At 48.4% G+C, this 21,968-nt stretch overlaps 9 protein-coding genes across 9 annotated transcripts; 4 read left to right on the plus strand and 5 right to left on the minus strand.

The window, feature by feature from the left end:
- Positions 1-356: 356 nt before the first annotated feature.
- On the minus strand, positions 357-2,318 carry FMAN_13179 (uncharacterized protein; the record flags this gene model as incomplete). Its single annotated transcript, XM_041832615.1, has 1 exon — positions 357-2,318. The coding sequence occupies one exon, from the start codon at positions 2,316-2,318 to the stop codon at positions 357-359; it is 1,962 nt and encodes a 653-aa protein (XP_041683061.1).
- Positions 2,319-3,435: 1,117 nt separating this feature from the next.
- FMAN_13180 (uncharacterized protein) lies at positions 3,436-4,992 on the minus strand (the record flags this gene model as incomplete). Its single annotated transcript, XM_041832616.1, has 1 exon — positions 3,436-4,992. The coding sequence occupies one exon, from the start codon at positions 4,990-4,992 to the stop codon at positions 3,436-3,438; it is 1,557 nt and encodes a 518-aa protein (XP_041683062.1).
- A 573-nt stretch (positions 4,993-5,565) lies between these two features.
- Positions 5,566-6,843, plus strand: FMAN_13181 (uncharacterized protein; the record flags this gene model as incomplete). The annotated part of the gene is made up of 3 exons (XM_041832617.1): positions 5,566-5,842; positions 5,889-6,518; positions 6,587-6,843. 3 exons carry the CDS (start codon positions 5,566-5,568, stop codon positions 6,841-6,843), a joined length of 1,164 nt encoding a protein of 387 aa, XP_041683063.1.
- Positions 6,844-6,981: 138 nt separating this feature from the next.
- On the minus strand, positions 6,982-10,656 carry FMAN_13182 (uncharacterized protein; the record flags this gene model as incomplete). Its single annotated transcript, XM_041832618.1, has 1 exon — positions 6,982-10,656. One exon carries the CDS (start codon positions 10,654-10,656, stop codon positions 6,982-6,984), a length of 3,675 nt encoding a protein of 1,224 aa, XP_041683064.1.
- An 874-nt stretch (positions 10,657-11,530) lies between these two features.
- FMAN_13183 (OrfE-unknown, trichothecene gene cluster) lies at positions 11,531-12,598 on the plus strand (the record flags this gene model as incomplete). Its single annotated transcript, XM_041832621.1, has 1 exon — positions 11,531-12,598. The coding sequence occupies one exon, from the start codon at positions 11,531-11,533 to the stop codon at positions 12,596-12,598; it is 1,068 nt and encodes a 355-aa protein (XP_041683065.1).
- A 116-nt stretch (positions 12,599-12,714) lies between these two features.
- Positions 12,715-14,452, minus strand: FMAN_13184 (uncharacterized protein; the record flags this gene model as incomplete). Its single annotated transcript, XM_041832622.1, has 4 exons — positions 12,715-13,551; positions 13,602-13,772; positions 13,822-14,346; positions 14,393-14,452. The coding sequence occupies 4 exons, from the start codon at positions 14,450-14,452 to the stop codon at positions 12,715-12,717; spliced, it is 1,593 nt and encodes a 530-aa protein (XP_041683066.1).
- Positions 14,453-14,992: 540 nt separating this feature from the next.
- Positions 14,993-16,154, plus strand: FMAN_13185 (uncharacterized protein; the record flags this gene model as incomplete). The annotated part of the gene is made up of 3 exons (XM_041832623.1): positions 14,993-15,556; positions 15,606-15,896; positions 15,948-16,154. 3 exons carry the CDS (start codon positions 14,993-14,995, stop codon positions 16,152-16,154), a joined length of 1,062 nt encoding a protein of 353 aa, XP_041683067.1.
- Positions 16,155-16,578: 424 nt separating this feature from the next.
- FMAN_13186 (uncharacterized protein) lies at positions 16,579-18,243 on the minus strand (the record flags this gene model as incomplete). Its single annotated transcript, XM_041832624.1, has 1 exon — positions 16,579-18,243. The coding sequence occupies one exon, from the start codon at positions 18,241-18,243 to the stop codon at positions 16,579-16,581; it is 1,665 nt and encodes a 554-aa protein (XP_041683068.1).
- Positions 18,244-20,103: 1,860 nt separating this feature from the next.
- On the plus strand, positions 20,104-21,261 carry FMAN_13187 (uncharacterized protein; the record flags this gene model as incomplete). The annotated part of the gene is made up of 1 exon (XM_041832625.1): positions 20,104-21,261. One exon carries the CDS (start codon positions 20,104-20,106, stop codon positions 21,259-21,261), a length of 1,158 nt encoding a protein of 385 aa, XP_041683069.1.
- Positions 21,262-21,968: the final 707 nt, after the last annotated feature.

Raw genomic sequence — 21,968 nt, forward strand, 5'->3', positions numbered from 1 at the left:
CTTTTTGGCGACTCCCATTATGAACTGAAATAGCTCCTCCCATTTAGCCAAGATTTAGGCATTAGGTCGTGGCTCATACAGATGCTATCAAATTTGCCAGACTACCCTTGTTTGAAATAAGCCGCATACCACCATCTTTGGACACTAGGAGAGATTGACGGCCATGATGAAGCTCCTTTCTCCGTTGACGCCCGCTATCACATAGACTTGTGATGGCCAGAAAGAAGACAGTTGGACTTCTGCTACAAACAGCGGCGAAATATAGTTGGTTTTAGGGGATGGACGTATTGCGAGAAAGTACTGTATTGCATACTGCTACTTACGAAAAAGTGGTATCGTCCATAACTTGAGTTCTTTTATAATAATTTAAAAAACTGTTCCTGGAATGTAGGATCCTGGGAATCCTTCTGTTCCTCCCAAATAGTAATAGCCTCCCCATCCATAATCCCATGTACATATACGTTTCCAAGAAATAGATACTCATCGCTGGAGGGTGCAACTGGGCGAACGATACTCGGCATTTCTGCTCCAAAAAGAATGCAGACAGAGTCTCCGGGCTCTAAACAACGAGGGCCTATGCCAATATAGCCCTTTTCCGTAAGAAAGAACTTTCTACCATCACAGCATGCCACATTCCGCTCAAAGGCCAAAGCGTCCTCCCCAATTTCACCTAAGATTCTCTCAATGATATCCGCATAGGAGGATAAAGTTTCCAAATCGCCTAGAGAGAGCTGGGCCATTGTATCATTTATGAAATCCCATACCTCAGATTCTCTCAAGATGGACTCGTTTTGTGGCACAGAAAGACTAATTTGGACTGCCATTCTGATAAGTTGAATCATCGCTCCCCGATAACTTTCATTGTCATTTATGCCGGAGAAAGCCACCAGAAGTAATTGGAAAGCAAACCCTGTGAAGGCGTTGAGGTACGAGTTATTCGTCGGACGGCTCAGCCCACCGTCAAGAGACCGTACTCGGCCGATCATCATCGTCAAAACAATTGGTGTAATTATGTCTGAACCGTACTGGTCTTTCAGGAGGCTTGCGTGATCGATGGCCTTGCTACCCATAGCCATGATATTTTCCATTCGCCCCTTACACGGATTGCTAGTATCTTTCACCTTGTCGATATGCAGACCCCTTAACTCCAATGCTTGGTCGTCGTTCGATGATCTCATCATAATCTCCGTTGCAGTTGAAGATTTGAAGCAGCGGAAACTCAGATCCAAACCTTTAGCCGCGCCCTTGTGATGCCACCTCGGTGCCCAAAGGGGCCGTCGTTCTTTGTCACTAGGGTCTTCTATGTCTGTGTGATTGAGGAGTTCAAGGTTCCTATCTTTTGATATAACCTTGAAAGCAAACTCTGCAAAGACTGTCGACTCCGTCTTGCGATAGTCTGGTATAATGCTATATGTCCGGACGCCGGCGAGGCCTAGCAATGCGAAGATCTTATCGCGGGGGTCAGTCGCTTGACAGCCTTGTGCCCAAGAAACAAGCTCATATAGACCTCGTATTCTTCCTCTGTAGTCATCGGCGAAGACCATGGTAACAATATTCCACTCGACCGCTGGACAAGAACTATACGGATCCTCCTTCATCAAAGTCAAAACCTGGGTCTTCGGGTCTCGATGACGCATCCCAAGAAGCAACGTTGCCATTTTGAATGCCATGAATTCAGCTTTAGGGATAACGAGATCACCCCATAATATGGTATACGTAGTTGCAAGAGCAAGTTCTTGCAGGATCCAAATCCTAGAGAAATACGGAGCGTTTAGCATAGAGTTAAGAGCCTCCCAAGCGGGCGAATTTCTAGCAGGAAGCCCAAGTTCCAGTAGATAGTCGTTTTGAGGAAAATACTCCTGTTCTCGGAATTCGTTTGGCCTCCTTTTGGCAAGAGTTGAGATTATCATTCCAGCTGCGGTCGCCTCTTCTGGGTCTGCTGGGCCAAGCCAAGCATTAACAAGCGTGGCTCCAGAGTAAATATGCCTCATAATAGAAACTTGTTCAGAACGCTCCTCGAGAGAAGTTTGGTCAATGCAAATCTGGTCGACCCACAGACATCGTGAATCACCAACAAGCCTAAGGCGCCTTAAGGCTGTGTCGAGGCTACTAGTTATCATAAATATCTGACCATTGCATATCATATGCCGATTTTGCACTGGGGAACCCCACACATAGCTTAGCGCCTCGTACTTGGGAGCTCGCTGTCTTAAATATGTTCGAAGATTGCCTTGAAGGGGGTCGCTATTCTTTCCGGGCCCGAGCTCAAAGACGCGGAAGAAATTGTTGTTCGGCAGTTTGTCGTACTGAAATGTCATTTTGATCGTGACTGGGTCAATCCGTACCGCTTCGTGAGGCTTTTTCGCAATAACTAATAAGGTGACAGGTGAAGTCTAACTATCTTCTACAAGGAGACGAGATAGTCAGTGCTTGATGTGGATTCAGTTTCAATGAGCAACCACAGCTGGAAGAAGGATAAGTGAAATGGCGTAAATGTAAGGACAAATTGGCAAAGATGAATGACTGGCAATTTAAAAGCTCGAATGTCATGCAATGCATCCTTTGTCGCAATTAAGCCCCGCACTTTGAGCAATGCACATACCGGGCTAGTCAGCCAAGGCAGTAATGCACAGCCGATTGGGGATTGGGCTGTAACGCAAAGGAGGCACAACCAGGCAGAACCAGGCAGTGTATGCAGACGCCCCTTGGAATAGCCCACCCAAGGACCGCTAAAGCCTCAAGGTCTACACCAAGCTAGGCTCATTTTACACAAGAGCGAATCTGCCTTTTCAGCGCCTTGCGGTCAACTTCTAGGCTCATCATCGCTCATACGTGCCACAACAGCTTACATGCAGCCGCACTTATCTGACCCTGTGATCGAGCTGATTACATGTAATCAGTCATCCACAACTTAGGTAGTTACTACCCCGCTATGCTCGGCCGAGATCTGGACCAAGCAGTGATTGGTATCTTCAAGGCGACTTGTTGATAATAGCTTAAATCAGCAGAGAAAACTCGGTAATTTTTAAATCGTTCGGTAGTACAGCTTAGATATTGCTGCAGGTCCCATGTTGGTCGAGGTCCATCGCGTTTTTTTCTTCTTGTTAAAAGATAATATCTAATCGCGTCTCTTCCTAAAAGCATGTTTGATAATTTCTCTATTGGCGAGAAGGAGAATGAGATAATACTGGAAGCATGTCGACAAAAATAGGATTGTCTTACTACTGCGAATCTACCGGTGTTACTTTTCGACTCCGCCATCCATCGTACCTGAAACGACTTTCCTCGCAATTGAATACAAGTCGTCCAATACGAAAAAAGCTCGGAAATATAGTTGCAACACTGTTACTCATTACTGCTTTATCATAGTAGGGCTTGGGACAGCTTTATTGCACGCCATTATTCATCCAATCTTTATATTTTTCCCCATCTGGCTCATTTCTGATAAGCGGGCGGCCAAGTCTCTTGCACAAATTCAATACCCGCCTCACAGATGGCCTCACGAACGGTTGCATCCATCTTGTCCCAACAGTCGAGGCCAATATGCTTCAGATCTTGAAAGCCTTCAGATTTGACATTAGCAAGCTCTAGTAAAGCCCGTTCTAAGTGACTAAGTTCTCTTTGCTGCTTTACGCTCTCAGCCACAAATCTCAACTGCAAGGTCCCCCATTCAGTGCGATCCAACTCTAGACCGTCCCAGCCCAAGTGCAGAGATACTATCGATGGCGGTAACACCCGGGTAATTGAATAACGGTCGGGTGAAATTTTAAACAAAAGCCGCGTGTTGATAAGGACACGTTGAAGCTTCCCAAAGTCTCGGAACGTGCAGGCGCGGCCGTCGGAGGTGACTTTCACGCCGCGAAGATCCAGGTGTAACGTCTCCAAACTGTGCCGAAAACCCCGCATCTTTTCGATAACATTTGCAGAAACCCAGGGCATTGAGAATGCTCCACTAGACTCAACAATGAGCGAGCGAAGGTCTTTGGCGGCGAAAGATAGTCCTTTGCTGAGTTCTGAGGGTGATGATGTATCTTCCAACCGCAGGGTTCTGATCTTGGACTGGCCGCCGCCTGAACCTTCATCCCTCTCTGGAAAGGGAGATTCGGTAATGTCAAGCTGGTCCAAGTTCGGTGCCCGTTTGAGAATGGAAAATAGATCCTTATCTACCTCCAATGTCCGAAGATACGGGAGCTCTGTCACTCCTAGAGCGTCAAGAGCGGCGTGTCCAAACATGTGAAACGCCGAATTGTATTTGTAAATGATGTGACTCAGCTTGGGGAGCAGTGCAATCAGCATTGGTATGAGCTCATGGTGCAAAGCTCTGTACAGTTTATTCGCCGTCATTGAGTAATTTTTCGGAACCATATCCCTCTCAAGATAATACTGACGGCTGCTGCTTAGAAGTGGATACTCCTCGATTTCATCAGTGAAGGCTGAATTGAGCATGAATGGATACTCTTCCTGTCGTCCCAACATCTGGATCTGCTCAAGCGCCCAAGAATTCGTAAAGCACTCTGCCCGGTGCCGCCAAGCTTCGGCAATGTCGATGCCAAGATCAGCGGCACCTTGCCTCAAAGCCAGGACGATTCGTTTTACGGACCCATTGGAGTGTTTTGGATGAACGAAGAGGAGCCGAACCCTGTCAGCGAGGTCTTTGCGTCTTCCGACGGTGCGCATGAATTGGTTCAGTCTGTTGCCATAGGTATAAAACTTGGACAGCTCGGAGTCTCCATAGCCAGGTGCAAAGTCATGGTACAGAATATCCTCTGCCACAGCATGTAGTGATTTGCAAGAGACCGCAATAGAGAACAAGGTATATTTATCGATCGAGTACCACGACTTTTGGTCGGGCTGCTGAGGTTCCTGGCACCGCTTTTGCTGGCGCAGGGTTCCGACACCCTTGAGAGGTCTTAGATCGCCTCGACAATGTAGACAAAAGTAGGACAAGATTTCAACGAGAACATCTCTTGGGAGGGAGGCCAGACCGGCCATTTTGGAGCTTATAAGCGATATGCTGGAAGGTGATTTTAATATGATAGAGCTGTAAGAAAGAGATTGTGGGAAGCGGGGTGAGAGGGGATTACAGTACAGTGCCAAAAGTCTGATCATCCCCAACCACTTCCCAACCTCCCGATTAAGTACGATAACTTCCTTTATACCAATTTCGGCCAATTATGAAGCTATACTCATGATACTTTTGTCATTTTGGAGCCCTGGTTTTGGCGTTTAATCCTCTTTATACCAACCTTATCGACATACATAGTACACTTTTAAAGATCTTATTATGTATATTGTGGCCTATAACAGTCATCATTAAAGCCAGGCTCAGCCGCAGACACATATAGAGCGTAATTATTGTATCGGGTGTGAAGTAATCTTTGAGACTTGATAGTGGGACAAATATTTATCCGAACCTTAAGGAGGCCTAATATTCGTAATGCAAAAACACATTTATAATCAGCTGGTAGCTGACAAATCCGGGCTCTGAGCTAGCATCAGTATATAACAGCCGCATAGTTCTCTAGATACTTGTTCAATAAGACAATACCAATCTCAATAGCTATAATGAAAGCCCTTGTTCTAAATACAGCCCTGAAAAAGGCAATCGTGGAAGATGTCGATCGCCCAAGTCCCGGTTCCCACGATATTCTTATCAACGTGAGCGCAATAGCGCTAAACCCAGTAGATGAACTATACGTTTCGTCACCGATTGCAGCTCAGGAGAAGAGAATTGTCGGCACTGACTTTGCTGGCGTCGTTGTTGAAGCTGGATCTGCGATTGGTGATTTACCTGATCCAAGAGTCAAAATCGGGACACGGGTGGCTGGTTTCCTCCAGGGCGGTATGTATTTCGTCACTGGCTATTTGACTAAGACTGATAATTGCAGCGTCATCTGTGAATGATCGCCCTGGAGCCTTTGCAGAATTTATAGTCGTCCCTTATGATCTCGTATGGAAGATCCCCGATAATCTGACCTTCGAAGAAGTTTCGACGATCAGCATGTGTGGCTTGACTGCTGCTCAGGCTCTATTCGGTCGGCTTGGCTTACCATCCCCATTTTCTTTGGCGCCGCAAGCCACGTCCGGAGGCGATACGAAAATCACCAACCTCTTCATTTATGGATCATCGACTTCAGTAGGACTGTATGCCGCACAGCTTGCTCGCATCGCTGCCAGGGTATCTGGAATATCTATCCAACTGATAGGGGCAGCCAGTTCGTCTAATCGTGATTTGCTTCGGAATAAGCCCTACAGCTATGACGTACTTGTGGACTATAGAGATGAAGACTGGGTTCAGAAGGTGAAGGATGCGACAAACGGGGACGGCGTCGATCTTGCGCTAGACTGTATCTCGGAAGGTCAGACAGTGTATAAAACCCACGAGACTTTGGCTCCTTCGGCAAAATTTGCAGTCATTCGCGGCCCAGTTGGAGGGCGATATGATCCAGCACTACTAACTGTCAAACCTGCCTATGGTGCTGTTTGGGAAGGTCTTGGCGTTGAAGTTGGATATAATAGTAAGTGAATCAGCATTCTCCTTCAAAGACCCCATGAACCCAGCTACATACTAACTATCTGGAACTAGACGCTGTTATACCAGCAAATCCAAATGCGCACGCGTTTGCAAAGGAGTTTTATGACTTCTTGAGTGAGCCACATCCGTCAGGTAGAGCACAGCTCGAGTCAAATCCGGTGAGAATAATGTCTGGAGGCCTTGAAAGGGTAGTCCAGGACGGCTTCTCTCTTCTGGGGACTGGTTTAGTGAGTGAGAGGTCAGAGATTGAGAGACCAGAAGGTTACATGCGCCCGATAAGTGCTGAGAAGTTGGTATATAGTCTTTAATTTGGGATTATCCAAGAATGAATGCCTCAATGGTATTGATGTATGGGAAGCTAGCATCTTTTGAGGTAAGACTTGATAATGTTATGAGAGTGAACCCTCTGTACAAGCGCCGTGCCCGCTCCAGATTCGAGTGTTGTCCTAGTGTTTAGGAACGGTACAGTAGCTTCCGAGTACTATCGTAACATTATTCACGGCTTCCATGTATTCTCTCAGTCGCCTTGTAATCTTCCTTTCGCATTGGCCGAGTGCAGCCCGCATCACTTGCAGGCTTGTAAATCCTTTGCTGTTTTGGATATGCCGATCAACACCCAAGTTCAGTATTGCTTTTGCTATTCCTGGCGCCATACTCAAAAATTCCAGAAAACTGACACCAACGCACTGATCAGGTTGCAGATTTACTAACCGCTCAATGAGATAATGCAGTATTGTCTGCCCTTTTAAGCACACTTGGTTGACATCATATTGGCTCATATCGACTAGAACGTCCATGATGTTCGAGAAGTCTGCTAAATCATTTTCTGTGCCAGCCATAACAAGATAGTGCATTGGGGCTCGGCCAAAGCGGTCGAGCTGGCCAGGACTGCAGCCAAATTCTAATAGTGTTCTGATCATGAAAATAGGTGAGAATGTCCTGTACTTGTCTTGGAATATGAAGAATAAGGCATTATGGCCTTCTGCGTCTGTGATATTGATATCAATAGAGCAATCATCCACCAGGAACCGTATGGCCTGTTCGAATTTGATCTGAAAGACCATAGAGGTACACATCTCTTTCAGGACACCAGAGTGATTCCTAATAGGAACATGCCACTCTCTGATAAAGCAGCTTATGAGTTTGAGATTTCCACTCGATAGGGCACATGCTAGGGCTTTGTGACCAACACTTCCGCTTTGCCACTTTAGATCCCAGCCAAAGTCCTCAACTAAAAAGCGGCATGCATCCTCATTTCCGTCCTTGGCAGCTACATAGATCAGGGCGCCATCTTGGTTAGCTGCATTTGCAATTAAGAACTCCCTGCAAGGTTCTGTTTGTGCCATAAGGTGCAAGATCCGTCTGTTGCAGAACGATAAAGCCATGTCAAGAGCACTTTCGGAATATATGTCGGCAAGGGGAATGGCGCCTGCGTCAAGGAGCAACGAAACAATATGCTCTTGACGCTGTTCGCAAGCAAGGACAAGAGCTGTGCGTTCCCTAATACCCCACTTGGTTTCCACATCGTGTTCTCCATCATTTCCCAGACACCACTCTGCCAAACTATCCAGGTCTAACAAGACAGATAAATGAAGTAACGGTACGGGCTCAAAGTCATAATGCACTTCGGGGAGATCATCAAGATTTTGCCACATGTGTCTGGCCTTTGAATCCTTTTCAAAGAAACTGACGCCTGGCCGCATAACCTGAGAAATATCCTCTAATTCCCTAAAGTGAAAGCTCCATTCCTCGACAGCATAATATACCAATGGGAAATCTTTTGCTATATTATAGAAGGCTCCTTCTTTACTTCCGTATTGAGAATTGATCTTTTCGAGATACTGGATCAAAGTAATTGTAGCGTGTTCGTGGAGCTGAGGCTGTGCGAGTCCTCGTATCTGTGAGCCAAACCGGGGGTCGAACTTCATCAGGTAATCCTTTGCGCTTTGATGCAAAAACGTTACTGTCCGTTGAACAGACGTTCTCATGTATTTATCTACTATTTGAAGCAGATGGCCACAAGACTTGATTAGCTCAATGCAGACTTCTTCGTGTGTCAAGAAGCCTGTAGATTTTATATCCGCTGCCTCACATAGCTCAGATATTGTAAAAGGGCGTTTGGCGACAAGAATCCAATAAAGGATGCTGCGAATCGTTTCAAGTTTTCTGAAGTCGACATTCTCCAGAATCCTCTCATAAACTGCATCCAATCCAGTCGGGAGCGAATCGAGACAGGCTTCAAAATCAAGGGATCTCTGTTGCTGCAAGTCCTGAGACATGAAACTGATCCATAGGAATGTCTCCTCAGATTTTTTATGGAAGGTTTTTTCCAAATGAGATCGCATTTTCCCACTGAGACTTTTCTTCTGAACGAGTTCTTGGACTTGGGACGAGATGAAGCAGCTGATGTCGACTTTTCTGGCTGTCATCGTATCAAGTTCCATCTTTGTGAATAACAAAAGAGCCTCAGGGATGTTTTCCGGGTATTTCCTGCTGAGGCATATGAGCTTCATTTTGATGGATGAGCCTAGGCTGCCTCGACTAAGTCTCTCGAGCTTTCGGAGCAGAAGAGATAGGGAATTGGGTTCGCATTCATCCAGGCCATCGACGATGCAGTAGATCGTCCTGAAGTTTGATTCGGTGATCATCTCTTCGAAAAGTTTCCACAAGGCACCAAATGAGCTCTCTTGGAAGATGCCCCGAAGTTTTTGTTTCCACTGCGGTATAATTTCATTGACGAGGTGTGGTTGTCGTGAGATTAGTTGATACATGAGGCCTCTAAGAATGCTCACTGCCGTATTTCTTGTATCGACCTTGTTGTCGCAGAAGAAGAAAATCGTGGCGACACCAGACAAGTTTTCAGAAAGAGCCTCAAGGTGTTTAGAAAGAAAAATAGCCATGAACGTCTTGCCCATGCCTGGTGGAGCGGATATCCATAGCAGGTGAGGGGGATTCTGGTCCCAAGCCTGGAATTCCTCGGTGGATAAGATCCACTCACATGTTCCCTCACAGATATCGCCTTTTGCATCAATAATGCCCTCGCGATCCAGGGAAGAATCTGTGACAAACATTGCCTGCAGGCATTCATATGCGTCAGGACTGATAGGCTCTGAGACTTTGTGTTTCTGTACCCTCACTCGCTTCCGTGACTGCAATAGTGCAGGAGGCATCGACATCAGAAGTTCTTTAGCATACGCTGCGGCTATCAAAGCTGCGTATTCCTGCCATCCCTTATTTTTGTGAGAATCCGAGTAGTCGCATATACCGCGGATCACAAGACAAGGAAATGCATCCATTACGCCTGCTGCCTCCATCTCAAAGCAAATGCTATTAGTCTCTTTGGATATTTTGTCTCGAGTAAGTGCATCCTTAATGACTTGGTTCCCTGACGCAATACGGCCGTAGTGGATGACGGGGTTGGGTTGTTGGCGAGCCCTCCTGATTATAAGCTGTGATATGTTACAGCTATCACAGTTCGAATCTGAGGAATTATGAGGGCACTCATGGTGGAAGAGACGATCTTCAACCATTGGATGGGAGTAATGAGGGAGGCGAGCCACATTCTCGGCCAGAATCTCGGGCATTCGACTTTGTCCTCCTATATGGCTGGCCTCAAGCTTTGAAACGACTGTCAGTAATGCCTGGGGAGGACTGATGGCTTTCGCAATTCGCTGAAAGTGATTGTCGGGCAAGGCTTTCCCCAGATCATATTGTATGGCATCCGTGCTGACCACGACATCTCCGAGGCGTACGTCAACTACTCCGGGTGCCCCACCCGCGATACCGACCAACAGACGATGTTGGAGGTGAGGAAAAGTCCTATGCATATTATTCGCAACAATGGCAGCGTTGTTGTTGCCGTACTGTGCTTTGGGTAGACAAGCGATAACCACATGATGACCATTGATGGTTCCGAATTCGTAACAGTTGCTGTCTTGTGGATGCTGGCGAAGTGGCTCATGTCCATGATCTAGCATAGCTTGAGCAGCTGTCATCTCAAGCGGAAGAGCGGAGATCCACCCGACTGTGTAATCATCGTACTGCAAGGACTGTACGTCATCCCCGCTATCAGCGCGTTGTCGATTAGGCAGCCAAGACTGCGAAGTCTCGAATGAAGCCATTCCTACGGCGGTTTAGAAGCACTACAGCTAGGTATCTTCGCTTCAAGGCAACAAAACGTGAAATAGTGATCATATGACAGGCAGCAAAGATGAGGGGAAGAGCTGAAATTACAAAACGCACCCCTGATTTCTTGCTCAGCCGCACGGATGACCGTGAATATTCATATATCCCAGGATTATGCCACCACTATATGCATATTTAGGAGGGCATGCAATTTGGAAAGCGCACCTAACTAAACGTAACTCATAATGTCGCCTAACAATATTTACCGACGATTACCGTTGGTAGGCAGCGAGCAACAGTAATAGAGCTCTCGTGATCAATCCAACACCAGGTTAGATACAACGGGAAAAGGTGACAAACATCTAATACCAAGACACGATCATTGTGTATTTACGATTCGGTTCTTCGGGTTAGTTAACAGCGACATACAAGCTTAATCCCCAACAACTAACCAATTCAGGAAGCCAATTCAAGCTTAAAAATCGGCCCTCCGACAGACTTCTCGACAACAAGTGCCGAGCCCCAGGCTAATGTGCTTTATTCCCGGTAAGTTTCATATTCCTCCGGTGTGATAGGTGGGAGAATACCCCAGAATATGCATCGCAGCGTCCCCTGCGGAGGTTAAACTTCCGCGTGACCCGAAATGGCATCTCGCTATCGACATGGAACATCACGTACCCCTCTGCGCCAAGACGTGCATCCTTGTGCTGCTTGTCGAATGTAGGTATCATCCCCGGGTTTGGGGGATCATCGTGGATGAAAAGCGCACGAATGGATGATCACCACTATGTCTTTGCCTCAAGTATATAAAGAAGGAATGAATCAGTTCTGAAGCTCAAACAAAGCTTCCAAGCTAAAGGATCTCTCAAGATGCTGCATCTGTCTTCCGTTCTGACCGCCGGTCTCGCCCTCATCAGCGCCGCCAACGCAGCCTGCGGCGATGGCTCCCCGCAAGGCGTAGTCTCCGGCTCCGGCACCTTCACCGCCACCGTCAACGGCGCAAACGTCTACTCCGGCACCGACTACCGTCTCGCCATCCAAACGGCCCTCGACCGCATCAGCAGCGGACAGCGTGTCACGGTCCGCGCATCCGGCAGCATCGGCGCCAACACCATCAGCATCACCAGCGGAAAGACGTTCGAGGTCTGCGGTACCTTGAACGTCGGCAACAAGTCTGGTCGTGGTGCTATTGAGGCTATTAACCAGAACGATGTCAAGATTCCGTACCTTAAGATGACGGGCAATCCGTACTTTGGGTTGAGATTCTCGGGGACGAGGAATTTGGCGCTGGGCGATATTACGTTGAATCTTAGTGGTGGAATTGGTATCCGTTTTGATCGCGATGCGAACTGGAATTATGGTGTTTCCATGGGCAATATCGTGGTTACCGGTGCTGGAAGCCACGCTGTTGAGACTTTCAAGATTGACGGTCTGACCATCACGTCCGTCAAGGCCAAGGATGTCGGTGAATGCGGTTTACTCATCCAGGAGTCTCGAAACGTCAAGGTCGGTTATGTCGAGGGTATCAATGCCGGAGCTGGCACAGGGTACGCTACCCTTCGCTTCGCCAACAACAATGGCCAACTCGCCAATGGTCAATACACCACCACCAACGTCTTTATCGATAAAGTCTATTCGCGAGGCGGAGGACGCGGTATTTTCTGCGTTTCCATGTCCGGCGCCGCTGAGATCAAGACCATTGATCTCGCGGACAATGGAAACAACGCTATCCTTATCGAGAACTGTTATAACTTTGCTATTCGAGATGGTGTCGTCAACGGAGGGGGTGAAGTCCGCGTTGCAGCACGAAGCGAGTTCCCCAACAACAGTGGCATTTACGTCAAGGCACAGGTCAACAGCAACACCGTTCGGGAGTCGCCTTGTGCTGAGAACATTTACTGGGGAATTACTGGCAACGCCCAGAAGAACATTTGCTAAGCGATCAAGCACTAGTTATGGCTGAATGATGCTGGATCAATACATTCGTTTGCCATGCTGGCTGGGAGGCTCTTTTGTATATAGTTTGAGGATGATAACATACATAACACAAATTGTCATTTTGACGGAAAGCAAGGATCTTCCAGTGTAAACTCCGGCAGTCCAGCCTGCATCAGTCCACACCACCAGACTCTGGCTCTATACTCAATACCTCTTATCCCTAAGAGCGTGTCTGCGGGATATCCATAGTCAATACCGTCATCCACCTGCAGATTTTGCAGAAACCTCCCAACAAAGCTCCCCAGAAATGGTCGAGTAAATACGTTAACCAATGACAACCTCTCTTTGCTCATGATGTTATGGCCGCCATGAGTCTCTATCATGATCAGATATCGTAAAGCAGTCCCAAGAGGAAAGAATGCGGCCACTGAGCTAAAGGTTCCGGCTGGCAATTCAAAAAGCAGGTGTATGGCGTGTGCGATTCTGTAAGCATACGACATCGCAATTCGCTGGCTCGGGTAGTTTAGTATGGGTTCTCTTGCATATGAATCCGCTGACTCAAGTTCGCAAAAGCCCATTGTCGAGTATATGAAGAGGCAAGTCATCCAGTAGCAGCAGCTCAGATAAACGGTGGCAAGATCATCGTCGTTCTTCGGTACTGGCAAGGGCTCCCTGGTATATGTGTAGTCGTATGCAGTGAGTGACTCGCCAAATTCCAGCCCCAGCGCCAATATCTCAACCTCACAGGTGCGACAACGAGTAATGATCGAATTATAAAGTTGGTTGCTTGGAGCGACTCGAAAGGTGTCTAGGTCTTGTAGAAGCGCTGGTACTTCAACGAATATATCAATAAGTTGGTTGAGCGGGGAATTTGTTACTGAGCGCCAGAGTTGTGATTGTTTCCAGCCCTGGCCGTATGGTGATCGTTTGCGCCGTGAGATGTACGCGTTAATCTTCATTTATAAGCCTCATGCTAAATCGTTTAAGGAACTGGGAAGCTTACCATCGTTAGACGTCCATCTGCAAGAAGCTGTTTTCCCATGGACGACCAAGAATCCTCGGGCCCGCGACTCAATATCAGAGCAGTCTCACCATCAATATGCTTTCTAAAACCTTTGATCTGTGATACAGGCGAGTTCTTTTGTGCTGCCGAAATGCCAGTTCCGAATAATTGCTATGAGCGAATTAGTATCCTTGCTGAAAAGGGTAACGAGCTGCCTGACCTCATATACTCGCATGAGCTGGATAGCAGCGAGAATGCCATCCTTGTTCCGTGACGGAGATACAAATGAGGTGGCCATTTGTTGCATTGCCAGCCCATACGCCTGTTGGCTCTTTCCCATGAGCTGGATATCATTATTCATCGCGCCAAGCGTTGCTGTGCTGAGCGCCATAGCAACATATTGAAGACTAGCTTCAACGTCGCTCAACGCCTCGTACATCGCCATCCATTTCGCACCGGTTATCCCGGATGCTTTAAGCGAGAAGCCACTTCCACCAGAGAGATAGTCTGACCAGAAAAGACCAGTGAACTTTTGGGTCCGAGCTGTCCTTGTGAGTGAGTCGTGAAGTATTACTGCTGATCCTGGAATTGAGCTTGGTGAAGAGGGTGGACTTCGTGACGGAGATTTAGTGTATGACTTTTGCGTGGACCCTTCGCTATTGAGCCATATTTGTTGACGTTCATATCCTTCACATGGGATACCTAGGGCGAGACACTGGCCGCAGAAAGGGACTTTTTTATCACACTGACTAATCTTTAGCAGCGACCGTTGGACAGACCGATAGACTTACACCCTTCTTGCGCTTCCGACAAGTGACGCATCCCTTGGACCTACCGGGTACACCAACCATTTTTGGCTATGAACTGCCGTCAGCTCAGAGATTACGTTCTGACGTCCACAGGACAGAGATGAGAGAGCAGTATCAGATGAAACTGGAAACCGAAAAGTCGCAGGACTCAGCTTCGAAATTGAATCCTTCGCTTAGTTCATGTCGTTTCGCTTGGTCAGCTCAGCGGTATCACGACGTGGCTGATGACGGCATTGACTTGTCCCGCGCAGATTGACTCTCGATGTGGTTTAGCGCACAAGACACCACGATGCAATTTACGTATCCGAGGGTTTTAGATTGGCTTTGATTGGTTCCTTTGCGAGCTATGTAAAGTCAATTTGAGGGATTGCCGTTGCTCTATCCACTTTTAGACTCAATATGCGCCAGAGGATTGGGAATGACAGCTATGATGTTAACTGCCGACAGGTAGGGCTGGCCGTATATCGTGAAGCCGTAAATACATATAACATGATCAATTTCTCAACGAAAATATGTCTTCATTCTATCAGTGGTCGCAATAAACTGGACTTCCATCAACAAATCCGACTCGTATTCAATACAATGGCAGCTCCAACACGCCCCCCAGCCAACACCTTCGTCGCTAAAGCCCGCAAGGTCTACAACCCAGTCGGCTTCTCCAAAGGCTACAACTTCATTCTCTGGTTCATCTTCGCCGGCGCCATGTTCGGCTTTGCCCTCGCTCGGATGATGTTCCTCAACTACAACAACATTTACTGCAATCCCAACAGCAAGGGTAACGGTGCAGGCCCAGGCGAATGCTGGTCTTACAACAGAAAGGACCTTTACAAGATCGGCATCAAAATGCATCTATACACCATCATCCCGGCTTCATTCCTTGTTGTCTTTCAATTTGTGCCATTCATTCGATACAAAGCGCTTCTTTTTCATCGTATGAATGGATACATCGTTGTTGTTCTGGCGGTCATCGGGACAGTCGGCGCCATCATCGTTGCACCCGTCGCTTTTGGTGGCTCGCTGTCTGTGAGAGCTGGCGTAGGACTTTTGGCGATCATGTTCCTCGTGTCACTCTTCCTGGCGATATGGAATATCAAGACATTGCAGCTTGAGCAACACCGTGCCTGGATGCTTCGCGCATGGTTCTACGTAAGTCTGGCGCGAATTTCATTGTGGCCATCGGAACTAACGAGACCAGGCTGGTTCAATTATCACTCTGCGAATAATTATGATCATCTCTGCCGTGGTCATGTCCAAGAACCCGAGCTACCGACTCCCAATGCAATGCGCCAAGGTCGCTTCTTTCTACGACGACACCAACTCTCTGATCGCCAAATATCCTACCTGCGACGACCCTAATGCCTGGGTTGCAGTACAAGGTGACATGGCAGGAGAGAGTGCCGAGAACATTGCATCCGCTCTATCGCTAGGTTTCTCCATGGCGATCTGGCTAGCACTAGCCATCCACGCCATCGGCATCGAAGTCTATGTAAGTATCTCTTCGAGCTTTTCCCAATAATGATCTAACAAGAATTCGCAGCTCCATTTAACGCCCGCAGAGACCGAGCGTCTTCGGAAGATCTCTTTTCAACGACAACAGGAACGTGGTTTCAAGAACCCCGGAAGTAGCGGGCTTACGTCTGATCGTTTGGGTGACGCTGAGACGTGGCGTCCGAGCACCGATGCGACTGCATACCCGACTAGCAAGGGGAGTGACAGTGACATTTCGAAGGTTGCAGCGGCTTAGTGTTCAGGTGATGTAACACTGGGCGATGCGTTGTTAGATGGGGGAAACAGAAGGTCCGTTTAGACCCGGAAATTCTGTCAGCCCATTTTTAGCCGTTGGCTAGGTTCGGCATGACATGTTGACACGCGGCAGATGGCAGATGACGTTTATGAGATGTGGACAAAGGTCTTGCGCTCGGCATCAATCGTTGGTTCATTTCTGGAGCCGTTGTATCATTGCATAGCGACTTGTTTATCTTCATAGAACTTGACCATCAAAGAGATGGATAATCACAAAGACAGTTACCAGTGAGAGCTCAGTGACATAACGTAGAAGATCAATTCGTAATCTATTCTAAGCATAAGAGATATCATAACTTAAACAACTCTAAGAAACACAACGTAGACCGTAAATCATCCAATCATCATCGTATCATGACCCATAATCATTGATCCTTTCTATCCAGCTTTCCAATCAATTTCCCACCATCAAGAATACTACCAAACATGGCAGCCTCGAACAAATAGTTGACCTGCCAAGCGTGATGGTTCGCATGGGCAATTAACCAAACCATCTCCAATACCCGACCCTTAGCGAAAAGCTTGGCCATTCGTAACCTCGACCCTTCGGCTAACTCCAATTCGCGAGCCTCGTCGACCTTGCCACCCCGCACGTACTCCAGAGGGCCTGTGACGAGATACCACCAGAGTTCTTTGAGGAGAGGCTCTTCTTCATGGCGTGCAAGATGGTCGTGGACGTGGTTGCAGGTCTCTTCACCGTTGCATGCGTACTTGGCAACGAGAGGTCGGGAGAATCCAGTCAGACGGAATTGCTTGTCGAAAACCTCATCAAAGTCACCCTCACTCTGTGGCTGAGCAGGTGTCTTCCTCGCCTTCGACCATCCCAGCAAAGCTCGACGGAAGAACATGTGACGATCGTTCTGGATATGCCATGTATACAGCGCAGCACACATCCTCGCAACAGGCTCATGCCATCGCTGAGTGAGCATCCTTGCGCCCATCACAGCATAGGCATCATAAACCCTTCTCAAAACATCCTCGCTAACAATGCCAGTGTCCGTGATATCAGTGACATTCAGGAACGAGTTCATGACCTCGGAATTAACAAGGTCGCATCCGACGTCAACGACATCGGTGCCTGGTGAACTAAAGACAAGATCGGCCATGACAGCGCCAGGGTCAAAGCCTCGTGCTGTAGCCTCAGCCGCCATGCCAAGAAGACTACTCTCAGACAGCGAAACGATCTGAGCAGTTCGTCGATCAAGTCGCGCAGATCGGTTCAACAGATGACCCTTGTGCTTCTTCTCAAGGGCGATCTTGCCCTGGATGTATCGCTTGCCGATAGCCACCGCATCGCGACGCTCCCGACCGCCAGGGGTTCGTAGCGCATGAGGATCATTTATACCCTTCTCCAACAGCGGCTCAAGGTTGGGGAAGACATAGTTGTATCCGTGTTCGTAATAGAAAGCCATGTCGGTGACATAGTTGGAGAACATGGTACTTGAATCAGCAGCGCCCATGAGAAGACTAGCGATACCGCATCCAAACAGGGCGTTCGTCGTCTTGAGAGCTTCAGGCCAATCCTCTGCGCCAAGGACGTGAAGGATCTCTTGGGAAACAGGGCTCAACCCAGCGCCCTTGGGCGGTAAGACATTGCCGATCGCATGCTGGGAGGATTTCCATGCCTCTAGCTCAGGGGAGAGTCTCAGCTGAGTTACTCTAGGCCCTGAACCAGGCGACGACAAGGATTCAGTTGACGAAGCACCCGAAGCATCTTCGATATCTTCAAATACTTCGATAACGAAAGTGCTTGCATGATACGACAGTCTCTGAAGATCATCAACAGTACCGCGTCCGATCAGACTTCTAGCTTCAGTGTACCCAGTTTGCTTGGGCTTGGCTGTTCTTCGGGTAAGGAATCTCCCGAGCCCACGGCCCCGGAGACCCTTGCCCCAGAAGTACGGGGGAATATCGGCGGTGGAACTTGAATCGTGTAGGGCACGGTCTCTAGGTTTTATCTTGAGCCCGCTGAGGTCAAACTCGCTCCAGTAGGCTTTTTGAGGCCAGGGTAGACACAAGGGGAAAGACATTTCGATCGACAAGGGGAGATTAGTGAGTTGATAGTTTACGAGGGTAAGAGAGTCTGAGCGTTGATGGATCCCTACTAGGGCGGTTCACGAGCTTCTTTTATAACTTCATTTTCATCACAGGGAGCCTGCGGATTAAAAAGCGCAGATAGCATTATCGAGGAATATCTGTACATGACTGAAAGAATTGCCGATTTGTCTGGCAGTATGTCTGTTGGTTCTGCAATTCTTTCTGGTTGTTGGTGAGGCATATCAACTAGGGTCTAGATCCAAAAAACAGGGATGCACAAATTGAACTGGTGGTGACGATCCACTTAGCCCCTTCTTGATTACCGGGGACATGTCTTGGATCAAGAAGTCTGTTTTGCAGATCATCACGACGGTGTGGTGGGTTACGCAGCCAACGGCCCAACACCGAGGGAGTTCGGCCAAGGGTTTTTGATGCAGGTTTGTTAAATGTCTCAGTGAGCAGCCCTGGCGGGCAAACCGGTAATCTAGAAGTATTCAAGTCCCTGAGACAACTCGCTCAACAGCAAAGGCGAAGTCGCCAGGTTTGTATCGCGATGGCGAGATGCAGCATCATATCAGGTGTTTTGACAGCTCGTCCACGTTGCATCGTAATGTTGCAACCAACATGCAGATTTAAGTGCACCTATGCTAAAATCCCATAGGAAATAAGCCGTGCGGCGGAATCTTTGCGTGATCGATTCCCGGCGCTAGCACCAAACGTGGCATAACTCGGTAGTTAGCAGATCCACGCTGTCAAGCAACAAGCCATTCTCCTGTCTACACGTGAACAGACCCAGCTCCACTCGCGTTACCAAAGAATGCGGGTTCGTCACATTGTACGCGCATCGGAGAAAGAGAACGCTTGCCGAGATAGGAAGGGTGACAGTTCTGGTTACGTCTTGAGGAGGGCGGTGAGACACAGCACGTATTTTAATGGAGGACGAGTCCATAGATGCTGATGTAGGAAATAAGCAAAAGGTGGCAAATTCTAGAAGCTCTGGAAACCATTTTCGTACTTCTAGAATAATTCTCAGAAATGTAATAAATCGAAGGCGTTGTTTCAGGCGTAATGCCGCCAAGTCCTCGTCACGAGCAATACACCATCATGACATCAGATTGGTATTCCGCGTTCAGCTACAGAGCACCCACGCTAAAATGAGACTAGACAAGGGACAATCATTATCACCAGCGCTAAATTAGCATTTCCCACGTCCTGACCAAGAATTGAGACCGGGCCGGGCCTCCAAGCACAAATCTCCTCCTCCGCAAATGTCAAATGCCACGAGTGAGCGTTTTTCATCTTAGAGTTACTGACAAGCATCTTACTCCTCTGCATCAGGCCTGGCTCTAAAGTCTATGTGGCTAGACTAGAAAGATCGAGATCAGTGGCGTGCGGGATGGGCTTGGGACGGTTGAATACTAATCACGAGCTGGGTTCAGGTCATGTTATCAGCTGCGACGACGGCAGTGGATTGCCTTTTAGGCTGTTAGCTCGTGTAAATCCTTGCCGTGATCTTCCCCATTCCTGACATGTCCAAACCCGGCAGTGACAGAGTGGGAACATTATCCTCTCGTTGGGTCACATTCCAGGGTCTTGGCAGGTTTTTTCTCGCCCACTTGTGCTGAGGGAACGCACAAACCAGTTGGCAAATGTCGATTAAAACAAGTACCTTGTTTCTCCCACTTTCTGGCCCCTCCCTTCTTGACTGCAACCCTTTGAGCCATTCATCATATCATCCTGATTCTTGACACTGCCCCCCCTTCCTTGCATGACATCCTGCATGAGAGAGACAAGGCTCCAACCAACATACATACGAGCCCACACACATTCGATTGCTAAGACAGCAGTGACTAATGGCACCGCCGTCGGACGGGCTGTCCTCGATTCACTACCGGCCGCTAGATCTAGCGGCGCGTGAGGTGAGGATACTGGAGCTACAGCCTTCGCCGAATAACGACATCAACGACCGGATCGTATGTCGTCTTGTCCACGAGAAACTATGCGATGCGCCTGATTTCATTGGTCTTTCCGCTCTTTACGGCGACATCACAAAAACCGAGCCCATTCAACTCAATGGCCAAAGAGTAGCTATACCGTCCGACCTCGCCGAAGCGATCCGCTACACGCGCGAAGTCTTCCTAGGACCCCGAGCCCAATCCGTCATCAACAACGCCTCCTCCTCCAGGGTCGATCTTGAGACAGAAAAGACAATCAGTAATCACCAACAGCAACAACAACCCTCCCCGCCACCATCGCCGACGAAGAAACCCCCCGGATGGCTACGCTCATTCCTCCGCAAACTCGTCGACCCGGGGGCTACGAGATGCGACAAGCCTCCGCTACGAATCTGGATCGATCTATTATGCATTAACCGGCGCGACAAGAAAGAAGAGGCTGAGCGACGTGCGCATATGGCTCGTGCGTACCGCGAGGCGAAGCTGGTCGTTGGATGGCTGGGACCCAAGGATGCGACGTCTGACCTTGCGATTGAGATTATCAGGGCGTGGGATAAGTGCATGCCGACGAATTTCGGAGAGCCAGGTGATCGTGAGGCGAACCCGGCCAACTACGCGCCGATTCTGCAGTGGATGGGGCCCGTGGCTCATCTCAGTGACATTCCTGAGGGGATCACGGACCCGACGGAAGTACCCAGCTACAAAGCCATATCTGGCTTTCTGAACAGGCCTTATTTTCGGAATACGTGGATTCTAGACGACATTGCACAGGCGCAGTTTCCGACGTTCATGGTTGGCGATGGCATTGTGTCTTGGATGCAGATTCTTCGCCTCAATCGCGTCAATGAGGATATTAAAGATCACGGCGCCGAGATGTTTCCCAGCGAATTGCGACCTTTGCTTGAGTACATGCCTCTCGGTAGTGTGTACACGTTTCTTAAGGAGTTTGATCGTCGGCAGAAACTAGAAGAATTTCGCCCCGTGTTCTCGAATACACCCGCAAGTTCTATTAGGAGTTCGGCGTCAATGACGGGATTGAAGACAAAAGGAAGATAATGCTATGGAGTTCTTTTTGGGTATCTTAGATGGTATTTCGTTCTTGGGTAATCTGTCACATGTATGCTATGGAGAATGAATGGTTCGTTATGGTTACGAGTTTGTATTGATGTTCAAGCTTAGAGGCTTAGATAGCGGCGCGAGGTATACCCTATCGTGAGAAATGTCAACTCACCAAGTCAATTCACGTCCTGTGTCTAAGCACCTATTCCAAGGCTGTACGGTGATGTTCCTGAGTTGCATCACCCTCGCATAAATGGTAAGCCATGCTTAAGCTAAAAGATCTTCAGTCTCTTCTGTCGACATCTAGAATAGTCCAAAGCTGCAACAACGCCGCTCTCCCGATGGACCAGACCCCAACCTCCAGCCCTACACGATGGTGTTGAGAATGTCACCGCCCGGCCCGGCAAGCCCCATCTAGAATCAGCCCATGAGCTGATACCCGTTCTGGTTCCCGACATAGCCAAGCCACAACATCATGGAATGCCAAGAATCGGAAGATCATCGCTCAGGTTTCAGCCACATCGTTCATCTGCCGAATTAGAATGTGACTGACGATTGCGGTCGTCGGAATGTTGATTGGCCAACGGTACGATTGTTCTGGAAGAGACTGGACTGGAACGCGGCTGGGGGCCACTGTCTCAGAAGTGGTAAGCTCGCGCTTCGGGCTCGGCGTTGGACTTGAGATAGCCTATGCTACGTGTCGG

Source organism: Fusarium mangiferae, assembly GCF_900044065.1.
Source record: "Fusarium mangiferae strain MRC7560 genome assembly, contig: FMAN_scaffold007, whole genome shotgun sequence".
Lineage (NCBI taxonomy): Eukaryota > Fungi > Ascomycota > Sordariomycetes > Hypocreales > Nectriaceae > Fusarium > Fusarium mangiferae.